Raw genomic sequence first — 20,606 nt, forward strand, 5'->3', positions numbered from 1 at the left:
GAACAGAAATTCTGGCAGGCCCTATCAGTAAGCAATGATTAAGAATATTCCATTAGTGTTGCACCTACTGCTCTTTATCAGCTTTGAGCATAACAGGAAGGCAATAAAGAATTTTCCAAAATCAGGCCCAAATGGGAACCAAAGCCTTAGCTCTCGATGAGAACAAGACCTAAAAATGAACTCAGTTGTAATTATTTAAGTTGAAAACAGGGCCAAAGTTGTCTCTTTTAAAAAAACAAGAATTAGATGTCTAACAACAAATAAATTAAATTGGCTCAGCTCCACAGTGCTATTCAACAGAACTTTCTGTGGTGATAGAATTGTTCTGTATCTGCATTGTCCGATATGGCAGTCACAGGCCACATATGATTGCTGACCACTTGAAACGTGGCTAGTGAGACTAGAGAACTGAATTTTTAATTTTAATTATTCTAAATTTAAATTTAAATAGCCAAATGTGGCTAGTGGCTACCATATTGGACATGGCAACTCCAGATTTTTAAGTCAAGGATTTTTAACAACCAGGCAAGATGTTACCCCAGGGGAAATCTGGCAATGTCTGGAGCCATTTTTTGGTTGTCACAACTGGGGAAGAAGGAGTTCTACTGGTATCTAGAAGATACGGACGCTGCTAAACATCCTGAAATACACAGGACGAAGAATTATTAGCCCCCACAGCAAAAAACTATTGAGTCTCAAAAAGCCAGTAGAAACGTGGTTGAGAAACTTGGCTCTAAGTTTACTAAAGTATGGAGTTAAAAGTAAACGCAAAACAAACTGCAGTACACCTCACCAAAACATAATACCCATAAAAAAAAGAGATTTTCCAAGCAAAAGGAAAAGGTGGGGGCTGTTCCACAAGTTTAAAGCAGCAGGTTTTTACTAAAAAGTATATGTGTATGTTGAATAACTGAAGATTTTTAGCATCAAAGTAAATATAAATACTTCTTGTGGCATTTCTACTTGAATGATAACATAAGTACTGTGGGACTATGTGAGTGATTTATCCAATTACCCAAACATCTACAGGGCCTCTTACTTACGGGACAGACATACAGTACTGAGGTCTGAGCCTCCTAATCTCCTAGTCTGAATTCCTTGCCCCTTCAATTAACCTATCTGATTTCCTGAGATGTCACTAAGTTTTGATATAAGAAAACTGATATTGTATGTGGGTGGAAAAAAAGCAAGTCAAGACAAGAAAATGACTCTGTCATTACACTTCTACATACTACCCTGAAGAAAAGGCAAATGTACAGAATTATATTCGGACCAAAGGAAATGTACTGAGTGATTCCACTAAATGACAATAGCACACTACATTTTAGAGTGAGAGATATTACTTGAAATCTGAGAGGCTGGGTATCACATAATACTGTATGTAGTTTCTGTAGCCAGTATAAATTATGCAAGAATCAGTCTAAATAGGATCATTCAGGACTGCTCAAATAGCTCTCAAATTTGTATTACCAATATAGAATTTAACCGAGAATAGTTTCTCGAGGAAACAAGAATAATGGATATAATTCAATGTTTTACTTCGATTCAAATTACTTTTCAGAACACAAAGTCCTCAACATTCATATTATGGCAATGCATTTTCTTTTCTGCCCACTTGCACCAAGAGAAATTGTTCATTACAAGGCCCTCTAATAGAAAAATTAGACACAGTACTAGTTCTGAAAAACCTACATTCAGAATTTTCACTCTGAACTGAGGCAGAGACTTGGGGCCCACACATTTTGAATTCCTAAAAGATTACTGCAATTTCTGTGAACACTCCGGCCTTAAAGCACCCCAGAGTTTCAGTACCTCTTCAAAGGAAGGTTTGAAGTTTCAGCTCTTTTATCACCAATTAACATTTAGGGAGCAACAACTATAATCTACTAATTGAATGCCAGAAAAGTAACGCTTAAAGCAGAATTTCAACCCACTCTGTTTTGCAGATTTGCCTATAAAGAACTATTGTTGGAGAAAAGATCACCCTACTTCTTTAGGTTTCTAAGTGGAATGACACAAAGCCCATTCCGCTTTCTTATGAAACTGGAAAGGCAACAACACTGAAAGGACACTTGTACCATCATTTCGTATTCAATTACAGGTGTTACAAACATGATCTAGACCAGGGCTTCTCAGTCTTAACACTACTGACATTTCGAGGCAAATATTTTTCTGTTGTAGGGGACCACCCTGTGCACTGTAGGATGCTGAGCGGAACCTCTGGGCTCTACCCACTAGGTGCCAGCAGCACAACCCCACATCCCACTTACAACGATCAAAAATGACTCCAGACATTGCCAAACGTCCCTTGGGGGACAAAATCACCCCTGGTTGAGAACCTCTGATCTAGACTGAAACTCCAAGTACTCATCAAAAGCCTGGACAGACTTTATTCCTAGCCAGGGAAAAAAAAACAAAACCATGTACGTCACCCCCGATATGGCACAAGAAAATCATATTATCCTTTTCTTTTCTGATTGCTTTCCACCCAACTTATGCTAAACAACTGAGGAGGAAGAGAAGGAGGAGGAGGATATATCATTGTGTGCACATGAAGACATCTGGCTCCATGTGTACAATTACTCCCTTCAACTCTCCAATGACAAGAGAACTAATCTACAGCATCTGCTGCATTGAAAAATGACAAAATGTTATTTTTGCCAGTTTAAAATTAAAATGAAGCAGCCTTAGAACACTAGCACTGCCCTGAATTCCAAGTGTATGAGACTGGGTCTGGATCGAACTGGACAAGTAGACTCCCAAGCTTTAACAGGGCGAAGGACTCTAAAGGAGGGCAGACCGTCAATTACTAAATGTAGAAATCCGTGAAAAAATCCAACCACTGGTTCTCATTTATAAACGCTAAATCCAGGACAAACAGAATCCATTTTACATGCCCGAGCAGTCAGCTAGGTACATCACGACGCTGTTCCCCAAGGGGAAACTGGAGGCAGGCGCTGCTACGGTGGAGTTCGGGTTGACACGAAGGTCTCTCCTCGCCACTGGAATGGGGGAACCAGGAAGTTGTGGGGCAGCAGCGACCCTCAAAACTAAATTCACTATTTGAAGAACACCCACCCTTTCTGGATTCTAGAAGGGTTCTTAACCGGTGGACAGAAGCTACAGCAACACAATCACGTGGAGAACTTGTTAAACACGCAGATTCCGGTCCCGCCCCCCAGAGGTTCTGACCCGAGGGGGGAAAATCAGCATTTTTACAAAGGTTTCAAAGGGTCTCAGGTGATTCCTACGCACGCTAAAGTTGAAAACCCACTGTTTTAACATTTTTCTTCCTAACCTGGAGACCACAGAAAACCTATAGGTGTACAGCTGGTTCGGAAACAACCGGGGGCTTCTTTGCAGGCATTTCTGGGCCCGCAAACTGTTAGCTCCTGTCACCCGAAAGGGCGAGCGGAGCTCGGATCTGCCCCTCACGGAACCCTGGCAGGGCCCAAGGTCGGCCCCGCGGCCCCCGCACTGGGCTCCCGACCGAAGCCGGCCCGGCCCTCCCCGGCCCACGGGGACCCGAGGGAAGCCGGGCCCGGTGATGTGACCAGGCCCCGGCCTCGAGCGTCGGGCAACACGTCCTCCCGGCCAAGCCGCCTCAGCAGGGCCCGTTAGCCCCCGACTCCCTCCCCGGTCACCATGGCAGCTCGCGACCGGGAAGGAGTCTCCCCGGAGACGGGGGCCCTAGGCCGCAGCGCCAGCCCCCTCACCGTGCAGACCTTCTCCAGGGACGTGTCCATGGCAGGGGCGACCAGCACAGCCCGACGGTGGCCCGGCGCTCCCGGGCACTACTTCCGCCTCCCGCGCCAGGCCGTGGTTTCCACGCTGGCAGCGCTGACGTCCCCGCGCCCGCGGACGGCGGGGCGGAGAGGAGGAGGAGCCGCCGGACGGCGCCTCAGAGAGGGCACCCCGCGTACTGCCGGAAGGCGGGGCCCCGCCGGGTGGGCGGGGCCCCGTCGGGGTGGGCGGGCCCCTCTAAGGCCTTCACGCCGGCCTGCCCTAACCGTCCCAGGTGAGAGGGGAGGATGGACAGCCTAGCCTTCCAAACGCGCTCTTTTCAGAGACCTGTGGCAGTAGTCAATATAGAAGTAAAACAATCACAAATTTTCAATCACGGAGTGAGTATTTTGCAATACTAGCAAGGCACCTGCTCTTCTTGGCCAAGGCTTCCAAGAACCCCCACCGTTATCATCCCTGAGGAATGGAACAGGCCATCACCGAGAAGGGCGGGGCGAGCGAGCATTCTTGCGCCTGCGCGGGGCTGACAGTTTCCTAGGTGATCTGGGTTTAGGGCTCTCCCGGGCTGAACTCCGGAATGACCGCGGCTCAGAAGAGGCACGTATCAGAACTAGATTATTTGTTCCAGATTCTACCTCAGAATTCTAGACGGAACAGACTTTGAAACAACTGTTCCAGCCTCCATGTCAAGCCACGATTATGACTGAGGTGATGGGTAATAATGGCAATAATAACAATATATCAGCAGCTGCTCTTCCATTGTATTTTATAGCACCCCTATGATGTAGAAATCCTTATCTCCATTTCACAGGCTGATCTAGGTAGAGTTTAGACCCAGGCACCCTAACTCCAGTGCCTGTACACTACACTATACTGCGTCCCTAACTGATTCCAGCCCTGCTGTCTAATCGTGATGCGTTTCTAAGGAATGGGAGAGAGCGTACTCTTGCTTACCGTATTTCCCAGATCTAAGGAGGTAAACAAACGAATCCGAATCTACCGAGATTACGGTCAGTAACGCACTTCACCGCTAGAAGAAGACTGACGACGTTAAAACCACAAAACCATTGCCTTTATACGCATCTCTTCCCAAATCTGTGTAAATGGCTGGGTCAGATTTTCAGTGTTGTAACAAAATATTCCGAACTATCTAACTTGTGTTTTGTAAATTGCCGGGCTATGTTAATAAAATTATTTTCTACTAAGGGAAACATTGCGTGCTGGTTGAGAGTGTACTGTGGGGACTGTTCTGATTTCCAAAGAGTGCAAATAGAGGAATGTTGATTTATGTCTTCTAGGAACTAAAAACTAAATATACCTCTGCTTGTGCAAAACAGAGGGAGCCCTGGTGGTGCAGTGGTTAAAGCGGTCGCTGCTAACCGAAAAGTTGGTGGCTCCAACCTACCAGCTGCATCGCAGGAGAAAGACATGGCAGTCAGCTTCCATAAAGACTTACACCCTTGGAAACCCTATGAGGCAGTTCTACTCTGTCCTACAGGGTCGCTATGAGTTGGAATCAAATCGCCTGCAGTGGTTTGGGTTTTGAGCAAAACAAGTAATTTTTCCAACATATCATGAAAATTTTCTAGCATTTAGAAAAATTGAAAGGATTATGCAGTGAACACACTGGTATTCACTGTCTAGATTCTACAATTAGCATTTCCCTATATATGTTTTTTGAAACCCTGGCGGTGTAGTGATTAAGAGCTACAGCTGCTAACCAAAAGGTTTGCGGTTGGAATCCACCAGGCGCTCCTTGGAAACTCTATGAGGCAGTTCTATCCTTTAGGGTCGTTATGGGTCGGAAATCAACTCCATGGCGATGAGTTTGGCTTTGGTTTTTGGTTATATTCGTTTTTAGAACTCCTGGTTGATGTAGTGGTTAAGAGCTACGGCTGCTGACCAAAAGGTGGGCAATTCGAATCCACCAGGCACTCCTTGGAAGCCCTATGGGGCAGTTCTACTCTGTCCTATAGGGTTGCTATGAGTCCCAGCCGCCTGGACAGCAACGGGTTGGTTTTTTTGGTTTTTGGTTCTCAAAAACGGTTTAGCCTGTAAAGCTGGCGGTTCAAACCCACGGAGTTGTTAGGTGCTTGGAGTCCCTTCCGACTAGAGGCGCTGTGACAGCAGACCTGGTTACTGGTTCCAAAAGAGCATAGTCTTGAAGACCCTGTGGAGCACAGTTCTACTCTGACACAATGGGCTCTCCATGAGTAGGCATCCATGCCAGGACTCCAGGGCAACTAACATGTTTGCTTCACCACAAATGTACCCATCCACCAGCCCATCTTACGTTTTGATGCATTTCAAAGTCACAGACATCAGTACATTTCACTCCGAAACACTTCAACATGAGTAGCATTAAAAACTAGTCATTTTTAAAGCCATATCCAAGTAACTGTGACATAATTTCATACTTTGAGGAAAGTTGCGTAAATAATATGAAGAATTCTCTTGAACTCTTCACTCAGATTTCCCGTGTTAACATTTTATTACACTTTATTTTTTCTCTTTCTCCGTATATGGTAAAGACATAATTACGTTAAAGATTTAACTCAATGTCCGTAGCAACACTGTTTATAATGGTGAAAATTAAAAATAAATATATATACAACAATATAATAGGCAATTGGTTAAATTATGGTACTTCCATAAGGTTGATTAAGACACGACCTTTAAAATATTGATATTGATATGGACATGGACAGATATGTTGTCAACTCAAAAATGTTGAGTTGGAACAAGTAAGGAATAATGAATGCATAATATGAGCCTTTATTTTTTAAAAAAAGAAATATATATATTTACATAAAATGTATAAAAATGACTATATGTAAATGTATATATAAATATGAATAAATTTATATATAAAAATATAAGGACTGTAAAAATTCACCAAAAATGGTAACAGTGGTTATCTCTAGAAATGTTATCTTTTCTTAATTCTACTTTTTCGTTTCTCATACATGTTTTAGAATCAGGTGGAAAAAAAAGCATTCAATAGGACTTGTACCAGTTATTGACTTATTGTCTCCCGCTTCCAACAGGATAGTTTTTGCTTGCTCTGTGAAAATGGATTTGGGCCCTTTAAATGTTTCTTTTGCCACCTGGCACCATATTAAGTTTTGTCACTAGAGGGCACTAGAGAGACATTGCAAGAGGGAAGTGGAAACAGCAGACTCTCCTTGGAAACCCTATGAGGCAGTTTTACTCTGTCTCTCAGGCGGCTATGAATCAGAATTGACTCCATGGCAACAGTTTTGGTTTTTGATTTGGTAAGCTCTATGGCACACTTCATCCAGCAGCTTCTCCCAGTACTCCTTCAGGTAGCTTTGTAGCAGAGTACCACCTCCAGGGAGATGTCCATGAACAACTTAGCCTAGAGCGCAGATTTCCTGCAATTTCTGCTGGCACAGTGCTCCTCTGCCATTCAGTGAGCAAGGGCTGTGGCCTCCCAGCAAGGATGGGATCTCAGGCCTAGGGGTGGGGGCTCTTTCTTGGGTATTCTGTCTCAGTTCTAAGGGGTTGTGGCTGTTCCTTATGTCTACTGTTTCTGTAATTTTGAGTTCTCTTCTTACTAGCCAAACTTTTATTACTCCAACCCCCTGTTAAATTAATAATTCTCTAAATTAAACTTTCCCTGTTCAAATTATAGAAATGCTGATGGCATAGTGGTTAAGTGCTACAGCTGCTAACCAAAAGATTGGCAGTTTGAATCTACCAGGCACTCCCTGGAAACTCTATGGGGCAGTTCTGCTCTGTCCTATAGGGTAACTATGAGTCAGAATCCACTGGATGGCACCAATTTGGTTTTTTTTTTTTTGGTCGTTGTTCAAATTGCAGTGTTATTTCTCTCTCCTCATTGGTTCAGACTGGTAGGATCAGACTAAAATCCTCTCTAAACTTATTCCACTAATTAGTTATTTTTTCCACAAATTAAACCCAAAACCCACTGCCATCAAGTCGATTCTGACTCATAGCGACCCTACAGGACAGAGTAGAACTGCCACATAGAGTTTACAAGGAGCACCTGGCGGATCTGAAGTGTCGACCACTTGGTTAGCAGCCATAGCACTTAACCACTACGCCACCAGAGTTTCCTTCCACAAATTAGTAGTCATATGTTTTTTATTGTAGCTGAAGTTTCAAAGGTTCAAAAAAAAAAAAAAGCATATTTGGGGTGGGGGAAAATGCTGTCTCTGTGATTAATTCACATTTTGTTTAGAAATTCTTCATTGATTTGCATGTTTGGATATGCATTAAATAAACATCTTCAACCCGTAAACCCATTGCCATCAAATCCAGCAGCTGGTGGATTTGCACTGGTAATCTTTTGGTTAGCAGCCTGAGGGCTTAACCACTGTGCCACCAGTGCTCCAAAACATCTTAAAAGTTGTCTTTAATGTTGGGTTTTTCATAATTTCAGGTTTTTTATTTTAGACCCTCTTTATATTTTTTTTATATAATTTAAGAGAATTTACAAAGATATTTCTTTTCACAAAGCTTAACAATGCAATATTAATTGAAATAAATTCAGTTGACTGCTTTATTATCCCACACCAATTATGGTTTTATAAAACAGTTACTTAAAAGAAAGCCAGTTAAAACAGAGAGAAACACTCTACTGCAAATATTTCTTCCAAATGGCACAGTTTCAAAATACCAAGTTGCAGGTAGGATCTATAATGTCCACCAGCCTTCTTAAGAAATCTGTTGCCACATTTTCATATTTGAGGTGGGGGAAAAGGATGAGGAAGTACTCCAAACTTTCAAGTAAGATTGAAGAGAGATAAAGTTTTAGACTCAGTACTTTGTTTCAGCTCCAGCCAACATTAAAATGGTCTGAAAATGATCATATTGATCTAAGTACCTTTCACATAAATTTGTGTCAGTGTCAAGGGTAAGCGTTGCCTAGGTCATAGAGACAATTCTGAGGCATGGCTTTTCCACATCAGAGGCAAAATGAGTTGATTTTATGACAATGGCTTAGTAACATTTCTGATAACAGGATAAATTAAGGCTTGGATGGGAGCCAGGCTTAGAATCCCTTCCTGCTAACTTGTTTCTTGCCTTCTTCCCCCAGCTAGAGCACCCTCTCTTTTCCTCTACATGCATATTCAGATAGGGAGTGAGCAGGAGTGACTCCAAGGGGCTTTAGCCTCCTACTCCCAACTTCAGAATTTCAAACCCATCAACCCAAAACCATTCTACTCTGTATTATAGGGTCTCTCTGAGTTGGAATTGACTCAATGGCAATGGGTTTGTTTTTTTGTTTGTTTGTTTAACCCAAAAGCATTCAAACAAAAATGATTTTTCTTCAAAAGAAAATTATATAGAAAAAAGAAAATATTGTGCATAAAGTATAGCTATTTTTATAGCTCTGTAGCCACATTCTAAGCAAAATCCTGTGCTTACTGGGCAAACCCAGCTTCAAAGCAACGCGCCCCTTTTCACCTGGACTGCTGGTGGAGAAATTCTGGTGCCGCCATTAAGAATGAAGGATTTAGGTCTGGAATGAGGGGGTGGGTGGGTAAGGAAATCGTGAAGGAGGGAGAATTAGATAACGTTTCCTTGCTAGACTCCCTCTAACCTCATTTTCATTAATAAGGAGGAAGACAGTTCTTGCTTTGGTTTACTGCTCTGTGCCAGTACGTACAAGGACAACTGGTGTCTCAGAGGTGCATGTTGAAGGGGCACCAAACCCGTAAACCACACCCACTGCAGTAGAGTCAATTCCAACTTATAGAGACCCTATAGGACAGAGTAGAACTCCCCCAAAGGGCTTCCAAGGCTGTAAATCTTTATGGAAGCTGACTGCCACATCTTTCTTCCTGGGAGTTACCGGTGGGTTCAGACTGCTGAACTTTCGGTTAGTGGCCTAGCACTTTAACCACTACACCACCAGGGCTCCTTTAAAGGAGAACAAAGAACTTAAATGCTACCTTTGTGGAGGGGGGTCTTAGATGATTGTTTCATCTGCTCATTGGAAAACAGGTCTGTGGGTCTTGAAGTCTTTTAGGCATAGCAGTCTTTTGTTAGTGGGAATTTCAGGATGCGCAAAAGAAGTTAGAAGATTTTGGACACCGCTGCCCACTTGGTGGTCCTTTATTAAGCCACGATCCGTTTAGATAAGATGAAATAAAAACAATTACAATAAGTCTCATTGTAATCATCTTAATGTACTTTTAATGTGATCCTTAGTTGTAAATTGAAGCTAGGTTCCCACACCAGTGCTTATTCCCTGCTGAAAGATTTCCTAACACAACTCCCCCTTTTACGTTGGAATGCAGCATTTCAGTTCTACAGGCATCCCCCACTGTTCAGGGGCATCGATGCTGCATGTCTGTGTTGCCTCCTTATTGCCAGAGGACTCTGAATCGTGCTTCCAGGGATCATGAGGCATCAGGGTAATGAATTCATTTATCTTAAAGCAACTCTTGTTTGAAAGCCATGTGGGTTCTTTAGCATTTGCTGTGGTATTTATGGTCTTTAACTATTGAATTTTGTACTGCTTGTAAGAAGAGACACCCAGCCCCAAACCCAGTGCCGTCGAGTCGAAGAAGAGACAAGTATCAGCAATGCTTGCAGAATCATCTAAACCTTCGAAGCATTCTTTTCGCATTCCCTCAGCTTCCACTAAGTAAGTATGTTGAACTGCTTGATGAAGGACCACCGTGGATTGTGGAAGGAGCCCTGGTGGCACAGTGGCTAAGTGCTCAGCCACTAACCGAAAAGTCGACAGTTTGAACCCACAAGCCACTCTGTAGGAGAAAGATGTGGCAGTCTGCTTTCATAAAGTTTGATAGCATTGGCAACCCTATGGGGCAGTTCTACTCTGTCCTATGGGGTTGCTATGAGTCAGAATCGACTTGACAGAAATGAGTATGTATTTTGGAGGTGACAGAAGAACAAACAAACAAAGAACAAACAAATCTGTACACCCAGAAAGTTCCTTAGAAGCAAGGATGACGAAACTTCATCTCACGTACTTTGGACACGTTATCAGGAGGGACCAATCCCTGGAGAAGGACATCATGTTTGGTAAAGTAAAGTGTCCGCGAAAAAAAAAGGAAAACCCTCAACAAAATAGATTGACACAGTGGCTGCAAAAATGGGCTTAAGCATAGCAATGATTATGAAGATGGTGGAGGACCAAGCAATGTTTTGTTCTGTTTTATTTACGGTCGCTGTGAGTCAGAACTGACTCGATGGTACCTAACAGCAACAACAATACATTTACAGATTGATAAGGAGCCCTGGCCTTACTGGGTCTATGAGAAGTAAAGGAGTCAATGTATTAGAGTGCCTAGTAGAGACCTAGGAAGCCCTGGTAGCAAAGGTTAAGTGCTTGGCTACTAACTGAAGGGTCGGCAGATCGAACCCACGAGTGGCTCTGCTTAAGAAAGACCTGGGATCTGCTCCCATAAAGATTATAGCTTAGGGAATCTTCTGTAAAGATTTCAGCATTGGAAGCCCTGTGGGGCAGTTCCACTCTGTCCTGTAGGGCTGCTATGAGTCAGAATCGACTCGCTGGCCCATAACAACAAGAAGTAGAGAACTGACACATATGATAAATTCTTATTGAATATTAGTTTCATTCCTCTTAGGGTTGCCAGATTTAGCAAAATACATAAATAAGTACACCAGATACAGGATGTCTAGTTCACTTTGAATTTCAGATGAGCAACAAATAGCTTTTTGATATAAGTACGTTGCAAATATTACATAGAACATACTTATACTAAAAAGGTATTCACTGTTTCTTTGAAATTCAAAGTGAGCTGGGCATCCTGTATATTACCTGGAGATCCCATTCCCTCCTTCACCCTACTTTCCTGCTTCCAGTTTCCCCTTTGAGGAGCCCAGTGTTGCTCTCTCTCTTTCTCTCTAACAAATTCAGTTAAGGGAATTGTGTAGATATTATTAGGGAAATGTATGTTTGTTTTTTCACAGAGCCTCAATAATTTTCTCTAATTTAAGCAGGAATTGTATTTTTTTTTAAAGGGGATTTCAAATACAAATTTTACAAATTTCCACAGCACACAGCTCAATGTCTGGCACATATTGGTGCTTAATAAATACTTATCAGTTGAACGAACGAATAAGCAAATGGCTGATAAACAGATCATCCTAATCTGTGTATGTTGAGAAATGAGTAGTTTGATTTCAGCTAACATGACCAACTGCTGTTAGGCTGGCCCACCGGAGTGCAGAGAAAGAAGATAAAGAGGGGTGTAGTAGACTGAATAGTGCCCCCCCGCCAACCCCAGCAAAGATGTTCATATCCCAATCCCTGGAATCTGTGACTATATTACCTTACATGGCAAAAGGATTTAATTTTTAAATTAAGGATCTTGAGAGAGGGAGATTATCCTGGATTATCTAGGTGGGCCTAATGTTATCAAAAGGGTCCATAGAGGAGGAAGGCAGAAGGGTAAGAGTAAGAAAAACTATGTAACAACAGAAATAGAGGGAGATCAGAAAATGCTAAGCTGCTGGCTTTGAAGATGGAGGATGGGTCTATGAGTCATCTAGACACTGCAAGAGGTAAGGCAGTGAATTCTCCCCTGGAACCTTCATTGAGAACTCAGTCCTAAAGGCAGAGCCAACATGGTGCTAAAGACAGAAGCTCCGCACCATCCCTCTGCAGCAAAGATCTGTAAAACAGATCCAAACATCAAATGAAATGCTAAGCATCAAATGAAGGAATGAAGAACTCGGTCAAGCACCCAATGGAACAAAAAACTCACAGAGAACAGAGAACAAGTAGAGCTATGGAGTCCTATGCATTGGAGGTCCCCTAATAGCTAACGTGGCACAGATTCACCATCTTGGACTACAGCCACCAAGGGAATGCAGACAGGGAGTACAAGAAGGCAACTTCACGAAGCTTCCATCAGGAGACAGTGCACCCGGTAACCAGGGATACACGCTTTCCCACCGCCCGCTCTTCTTCCCTCAGCACAGCCTCTGCCACTTTCCAATGGGCCATGGTTGCTCAGCCGGAGAGATACCAGCGCACTGCCACCCAGGTCCACCATGCCCCCACTGCCCAGCCCCTTCAGCACCATTTTTTGTTTTTGTTTTATTGTTTTTTTGGCTTTTTTGTTGCTTCTTTCTCTCTCTCCCTTTCCTTTCTCCTACCCAGCCAGTCCCATGTGGCATCCCCTCCCCTCCTTGACAAGCTATGATTTTTGGTTTGTTTGCTTTGTTCTTTTTTTTTTTTTCCTGTTTCTTCTATCTTCTTTCCTTTCTCCTGCCCACCCAGCCCTGTGCATTGCTCCCTGCCCCTTCTTGAGGGGCCATGCTGCACCATTCAGCTGGAGTGTTACTGCACATGGCCTTCCCGGTCTCTGTTGCCCTTAATGACCGGCTCGCTCAGAGCCATTTTATTTGTTTATTTTTGTTTTTTTCTTTTTTCTGTTGTTGCTTCTCACTCTCTCCCTTCCTTTCCTTTCCAACACCCACCTAGCCCCGTATGCTGACCTCTCTTCATGGCCTGCTGTGATGTACCACTCGGCTAGAGAGCCTCTGGCACACGACCTCCCTGGGTCTGCACCGTCTCCATAGGCTGGCTCCCTCAGGGCCATATTTTTTAAATTTTTCTTTATCGTTTCCCTTCTTTTTCTATCACCCTCCCACCTACGCCCTGTGCTGCCTCTGCCCCTTCCTAACGGGCCATGCCATGCCATCTGGCAAGAAAGCTCACCACCATCCCAATTCTACCCCACCCCCAATGGGTGGTTCCCCCCCCACCACATATTTTTGTTGTTGCTTTTATTTTTTTTAATCATTATTTTGTTGGTTGGTTGGTTTCTTCTCTCTCTTTCCCCGCTTTCCTTTCCTTTCTCCCTCCCACCTAGACCTGTTCACTGCCCATGCTCCTTCTTGACAGGCAAAGCCACACTGCTTGGCTAGAGAGCTACCGGCACATGGCCTTCTTGGGTCTGCCCCACCCCTACTCAACAAATCCTAACGCATCGCCATTTACTTTTTTGTCTTTTTTCCTTCATTCTTTCAGCTTTTGTTTCTCTCTCTCCTTTCACCCACCCACTTAGCTCTGCATATCATATCCTCTCCTTTCCTTCTTGCCTGTTTGCACAGTGAGCCGAGTGCCGTACCCCTGAGCAGCACCAATGCATTCCCCCGGATCCCACACTGCACTGCCCCAACCCCACCCCATTGGCCCAAGTTTGTGCCACAAATAACCCATCCCTACTCCTCCACTGCCACTGGACCCACCCTGCTGCACCATAGCTGAATGCCTGGCCCTGCCCACCTGGACTAGGTGGGAGAAGTACCATGCCCACAGTTGAGCAAGCAACAAAACACACCCAGCCTGCCTGCCCAGTCGTAACCAAATAAAACAAAAAAGCAGGATGAAACAATCAAATCTACAATCAAAAAATGAAGAAAATAACTCTGGAATGTCCAGGAGACAGCAGACACTATCAAAACACATTAAAAAACTGGAGAGGATGGGTCCAGAAAGCTATCAAAATAAAACACCAGGTGACCTCCTGGTAGAAGAAAAGGCACTGGAACTACCTGATAGGGAATTCAAAACTCAAATATTCAGGGCTCTCCAACAGATGAAGGAAATTGCAGACAAAAATAAGAAAAAATAGACAAAATCATGCAAAACACAGACAAAATCAGGGAAAATGCAGGTAAAGTAAGAAGAATTCAGGAGAATAATACAGGAACAAAATGAAAAGTAAACAACTAGAAATCATACAAAAACAGCAATTAGAAACCCAAAAGATAAACAACAAGATTTCAGAAGTGGACACTGCAATAGAAGGTTTTAGGAGCAACTTTGAAACAATGCAAGACAGGATTAGCAAAATTGAAGACAAATCCTTGGATACCATTTTGTTTGAGGAAAATTCAGAGAAGAGAATGAAGAAAAATGAAACCCTGAGAATGATGTGGGATACAATCAAAAGCAAAAATCTGCATGTGATTGGAGCTCCAGAACAGGTGAAGAAAAGGAAAAACACAGACAGGATAATTGGAGATTTGCTGACAGAAAATTTCCCTAATATCATGAAAGATGAAAAGCCAACTATCCAAGAAGCTCAATGAACCCCATATAGGATAGACCCCAAAATAAAATCATTAAGACATACCATCATCACACTCACTAAAACCAAAGACAAAGAATCCTGAGAACAGCTCACGAAAAATGAAAAGTCGCATGAAAAGGGGAAGCAATAAGACTAAGTTCTGATTACTCAGCAGAAACCATGTAGGCAAGAAGGCAATGGGATGACATATATAAAATCTTAAAAAAAAAACTGCCAACCAAGTATAATGTATTCTGCAAAACTCTGCCTAAATATGATGGCAAAATTAGGACATTTTCAGATAAACAGAAATTAAGGGAGTATGTAAAAACCAAACCAAACTTACAAGAATTATTAAAGGCAGTCCATTTACAAATCACATCAGATGACAACCTGGATCTAAGACATAAGACAGCATTAGCCAGATACCAACCTAGATAATGAATTCTCAAGGATAAAACAAATTTAAAACAAGGAAGGAGAGAGGTCAATCTGTAAATGATAACAACATTAGAACAATAACAGGGAATAAATAGTGTAGGTACAGAGCTTTCATGTGGAGAGGCAGTCAAGGCAATATCAAATAATAAAAGACTGGTTTAAACTTAGGAAGATAAGGGTACATTTCGAGGTAACCACAAAGAAAGTTAACAAATCTACTCACCAAAATAAAGAAGAAAAACATAAAGTCTTAGTACACACAAAATCTATAAAAATGAAAGAAAAAAAATCCACAAACAAAAGGAATTCAACACAGAAGAGTAAGAGGAACAAAGAAAACATGAGCACCACAAAAAAAGTACCAGAAAAATGATAGCCCTTGTGGCATAGTGGTTAAGAGCTCAGGCTGCTAACCAAATGGTCGGCAGATCGAATCCTCCAGCCACTCCTTGGAAACCCTAGGGGGCAGTTCTACTCCATCCAGTAGGAATGCTATGAGTTGGAATTGACTTGGCAGCAAAGGTTTTTTCTTTTGTTTTTAAATCAGTAATCACACTGAACATAAATGGCTTAAATGCACCCATAAAAAGACAGAGAGTGACAGGACCAATAAATATGCTGTTTACAAGAGACACACCTTAGACACAAAGATATAAATTTATTAAAAATCAAAGGATTAAAAAAAAATCAAGCAAACAGCAACCAAAACAGAGCACGAGTGGCAGTACTAATCTAAGATAAAATAAACTTTAAAACAAAATCCACCGTAAAGGGTAGGGAAGGACATTATACCATGAGGACATAACCATAATAAATATCTACACAACCAATGACAGGGCTCTAAAATACATAAAACGAATTCTTAACAGCACTGAAAAGAGAAATTGACAGTTCCACAATAATACTAGGAGACTTCAACACACCACTCTTGGTATAGGACAGAACATCTAGAAAGAAATTCAAGAAAGATCAAGAAAATCTAAAGGACACAATCAACTAACTTGACCTCACAGACATATATAGAACTCTCCACTCAAAAACAGCAAAGTACACATTCGTTTTCAATGCACATGGAACGTTCTCTAGAATAGATCAACATCTTAGGTTACAAAGCAGGCCTCAACAAAACCCAAAACAATGAGATAGTACAAAGCATCTTCTTTGATCACAATACCATAAAAGTAGAAATTAATAATAGGAAGAGCAAGGAAAAAATCAAATACATGGAAATTGAATATCACCTTGCTTAAAAACCACTGGGTAAGAGAAGAAATCAAAGTTGGAATAAAAAAATTCCTAGAATCAAACGAGAATGAAAACACATCATACCAAAACCTTTCGCACACAACAAAGGCAGTCCTTAGAGATCAATTCATAGCAATAGATAAAAAAAAAAAAGAAGGGCACAAAATAAAAATATTAGCAATACAACTCAAACAAATAGAGAACAGCAAAAGAAGCCCACAGCCACCAGAACAAAGGAAATAATTAAGGTCAGAGCAGAAATAAATGAAGAGAGAACAGAAAACCAATAGAAAGAATTAACAAAACGAAAAGTTGGTTCTTTGAAAGGATCAACAAAACCAACAAACCATTGGCCAAATTGACAAAAGAAAACAAGAGTGGATGCAAATAACCCAAATAATAAATGAAATGGGGGTCATTACAACAGACCCAACTAAAATAAAAAGGATCATAACGGAGTACTATGAAAAACTATACTCGGACAAATTTGAAAACCTATAGGAAATGGACACATTTCTAGAAACACACTACCTACTTAAACTAACACAAACTGAGATAAAAAATCTGAACAGACCCATAACAAAAGGAGAGATTGAAAAGATAATAAAACAAAACTCCCACCAAAAAAAGCCCTGGCCTCGACGGCTTCACTGGAGAATTCTACCAAACATTCAGAGAAGAGCTTGCACCAGTACTACTCAAACTATTTCAGAACATAGAAAAGGAAGGGATAGTTCTGAATTCATTCTATGAAGCTAGCATAACCCTGATACCGAAGCCAGCCAAAGACAACACACAAAAAAGAAATTTACAGGCCCAAACCTCTCATGAATATAGATGCGAAAATTCTCACCAAAATTCTAGCCAATAGAATTCAGCATCATATAAAATATAATACATCACAACCAAGTGGAATTCATACCAAGTATGCAAGGATATTTCCACATCAGAAAATCAATCAACGTAATCCACCACATGAATAAAACAAAAGAATCACATGATCATCTTGATCTATGCAGAAAAGGCATTCAACTAAGTTCAACACCTATTCCTGATAAAAACTCTCAATAAAATAGGTATAGAATGGAAATTCCTCAACATAGAAAAGAGCATCTATACAAAACCAACATGCAATGCCACCAGTATTCAGTACCAACTGGGTCACCCATGGAGGACAGGTTTCAGCTGAGCTTCTAGACTAAGACAGTCTAGGAAGAAGGACCCGGCAGTCTACATCTGAAAAGCATTAGCCAGTGAGAACCTTATGAATAGCAGCAGAACATTGTCTGATATAGTACTGGAAGATGAGCCCCCCAGTTTGGAAAAAAAACTCTAAAAATGACTAGGGAAGACCTGCCTCCTCAAAGTAGAGTCGACCTTAATGACGTGAATGGAGTAAAGCTTTCGGAACCTTCATTTGCTGATGTAGCATGACTCAAAATAAGAAGAAAAAGCTGCAAACATCCATTAATAATTGAAGCCTGGAATGTACGAAGTGTGAATCTAGCAAAATTGGAAGTCATCAAAAATGAAATGGATTCTATAAACATTGATATCCTAGGCATTAGTGAGCTGAAATGGACGGGTATTGGCCATTTTGAATCGGCCAATCATATAGCCTACTATGCTGGGAATGACAACTTAAAGAGGAATGGTGTTGCATTCATCGTCAAAAAGGGTGTTTCAAGATCTATTCTGAAGTACAACGCTGCCAGTGATAGGATAATACCCACACGCCTACAAGGAAGACCAGTTAATACGACCATTATTCAAATTTACACACCAACCGCCAGGGCCAAAGATGAAGAAATTGAAGATTTTTATCAGCTGCTGCAGTCTGAAATTGATTGAACGTGCAATCAAGATGCATTGATAATTACTGGCAATTGGAATGCGAAAGTTGGAAACAAAGAAGAAGGATCAGTAGTTGGAAAATATGGCCTTGGTGAAGGAAACAATGCCAGAGATCGAATGATAGAATTTTGCAAGACCAACGACTTCGTTGCAAATACCTTCTTTCACCAACATAAATGGTGACTATACACATGGACCTTGCCAGATGGAACACACAGAAATCAAATAGACTACACCTGTGGAAAGAGACTTGTCAGTCAGAACAAGGCCAGGGGCCGACTGTGGAACAGACCATCAATTGCTCATATGCAAGTTCAAGCTGAAACTTAAGAAAATCAGAGCAAGTCCACAAGAGCCAAAATATGACCTTAAATACATCCCACCTGAATTTAGAGACCATCTCAGGAATAGATTTGATGCATGGAACACTTGTGACTGAAGACCAGAGGAGTTGTGGAATGACATCAAGGACATCATACATGAAGAAAGCAAGAGGTCATTGAAAAGACAGGAAAGAAAGAAAAGACCAAGATGGATGTCAGAGGAGACTCTGAAACTTGCTCATGAACATCACACAGCTAAAGCAAAAGGAAGAAACGATGAAGTAAAAGAACTGAACAGAAGATTTCAAAGGGCCTCTCGAGAAGACAAAGTAAAGTATTATAATGACATGTGCAAGGAACTGGAGATGGAAAACCAAAAGGGAAGAACACGCTCGGTGTTTCTCAAGCTGAAAGAACTGAAGAAAAAATTCAAGCCTCGAGTTGCAATAGTGAAGGATTCCATAGGGAAAATTTTAAACGACACAGGAAGCATCAAAAGAAGATGGAAGGAATACACAGAGTCATTATACCAAAAAGAATTAGTCAATATTCAACTATTTCAAGAGGTGGCATATGATCAGGAACCGATAGTATTGAAGGAAGAAGTCCAAGCTGCTCTGAAGGCATTGGCAAAAAACAAGGCTCCAGGAATTGATGGAATATCAATCGAGATGATTCAACAAACAGATGCAGCACTGGAGGTGCACACTCGTCTATGCCAAGAAATATGGAAGATGGCTTCCTGGCCAAGTGACTGGAAGAGATCCATATTTATGCCTATTCCCTAGAAAGGTGATCGAACCGAATGTGGAAATTATAGAACAATATCATTAATATCACACGCAAGCAAAATTCTGCTGAAGATCACTCAAAAATGGCTACAGCAGTATATCGACAGGGAACTGGCAGAAATTCAGGCTGGTTTCAGAAAAGGACGTGGAACCAGGGATATCATTGCTGATGTCAGATGGATCCTGGCTGAAAGCAGAGAATACCAGAAGGATGTTTATCTGTTTTATGAACTATGCAAAGGCATTCGACTGTGTGAATCATAACAAATTATGGATAACGTTGCAAAGAGTGGGAATTCCAGAACACTTAATTGTGCTCATGAGGAACCTTTACATAGATAAAGAGGCAGTTGTTCAGACAGAACAAAGGGATACTGATTGGTTTAAAGTCAGGAAAGATGTGTTTCAGGGTTGTATTCTTCCACCATACCTATTCAATCTGTATGCTGAGCAAATAATACGAGAAGCTGGAGTATACGAAGTAGAACGGGGCATCAGGATTGGAGGCAGACTCGTTAACAACCTGCATTATGCAGATGACACAACCTTGCTTGCTGAAAGTGAAGAGGACTTGAAGCACTTAAGAAAACAAAAATCCTCACAACTGGACCAATGAGCAACATCATGATAAATGGAGAAAGGATTGAAGTTGTCAAGGATTACATTTTACTTGGATCCACAATCAACAGCCATGGAAGCAGCAGTCAAGAAATCAAAAGACGCGTTGCATTGGGTAAATCTGCTGCAAAGGACCTCTTTAAAGTGTTGAAGAGCAAAGATGTCACCCTGAAGACTAAGGTGAGCCTGACCCAAGCCATGGTATTTTCAATCACATCATATGCATGTGAAAGCTGGACGATGAATAAGGAAGACCGAAGAAGAGTTGACGCCTTTAAATTGTGGTGTTGGCGAAGAATATTGAATATACCATGGACTGCCAAAAGAATGAACAAATCTGTCGTGGAAGAAGTGCAGACAGAATGCTCCTTAGAAGCCAGGATGGCGAGACTGTGTCTTACATACTTTGGACATGGTGTCAGGACGGATCAGTCCCTGTAGAAGGACATCATGCTTGGCAGAGTACCGGGTCACCGGAAAAGAGGAAGACCCTCAACGAGGTGGATTGACACAGTGGCTGC

At 41.8% G+C, this 20,606-nt stretch overlaps 1 protein-coding gene across 5 annotated transcripts in view; it reads right to left on the minus strand.

The window, feature by feature from the left end:
• PDXDC1 (pyridoxal dependent decarboxylase domain containing 1) overlaps positions 1-3,847 on the minus strand; it is a 62,817-nt gene extending 58,970 nt beyond the window's left edge. For 4 of the 5 annotated variants that reach the window (XM_064295622.1, XM_064295626.1, XM_064295625.1 and 1 more), the window contains exon 1: positions 3,717-3,837. In XM_064295622.1, coding sequence (XP_064151692.1) covers positions 3,717-3,746 — 30 coding nt within the window. In that variant the 5' untranslated portion in view covers positions 3,747-3,837. Of the gene's footprint in view, positions 1-3,716 lie in introns of all 5 variants that reach the window. The other variant, XM_064295624.1, reaches the window with a different exon arrangement.
• Positions 3,848-20,606: the final 16,759 nt, after the last annotated feature.

The sequence above is a fragment of the Loxodonta africana genome, chromosome 12, assembly GCF_030014295.1.
Source record: "Loxodonta africana isolate mLoxAfr1 chromosome 12, mLoxAfr1.hap2, whole genome shotgun sequence".
In the NCBI taxonomy this organism is placed as follows: domain Eukaryota; kingdom Metazoa; phylum Chordata; class Mammalia; order Proboscidea; family Elephantidae; genus Loxodonta; species Loxodonta africana.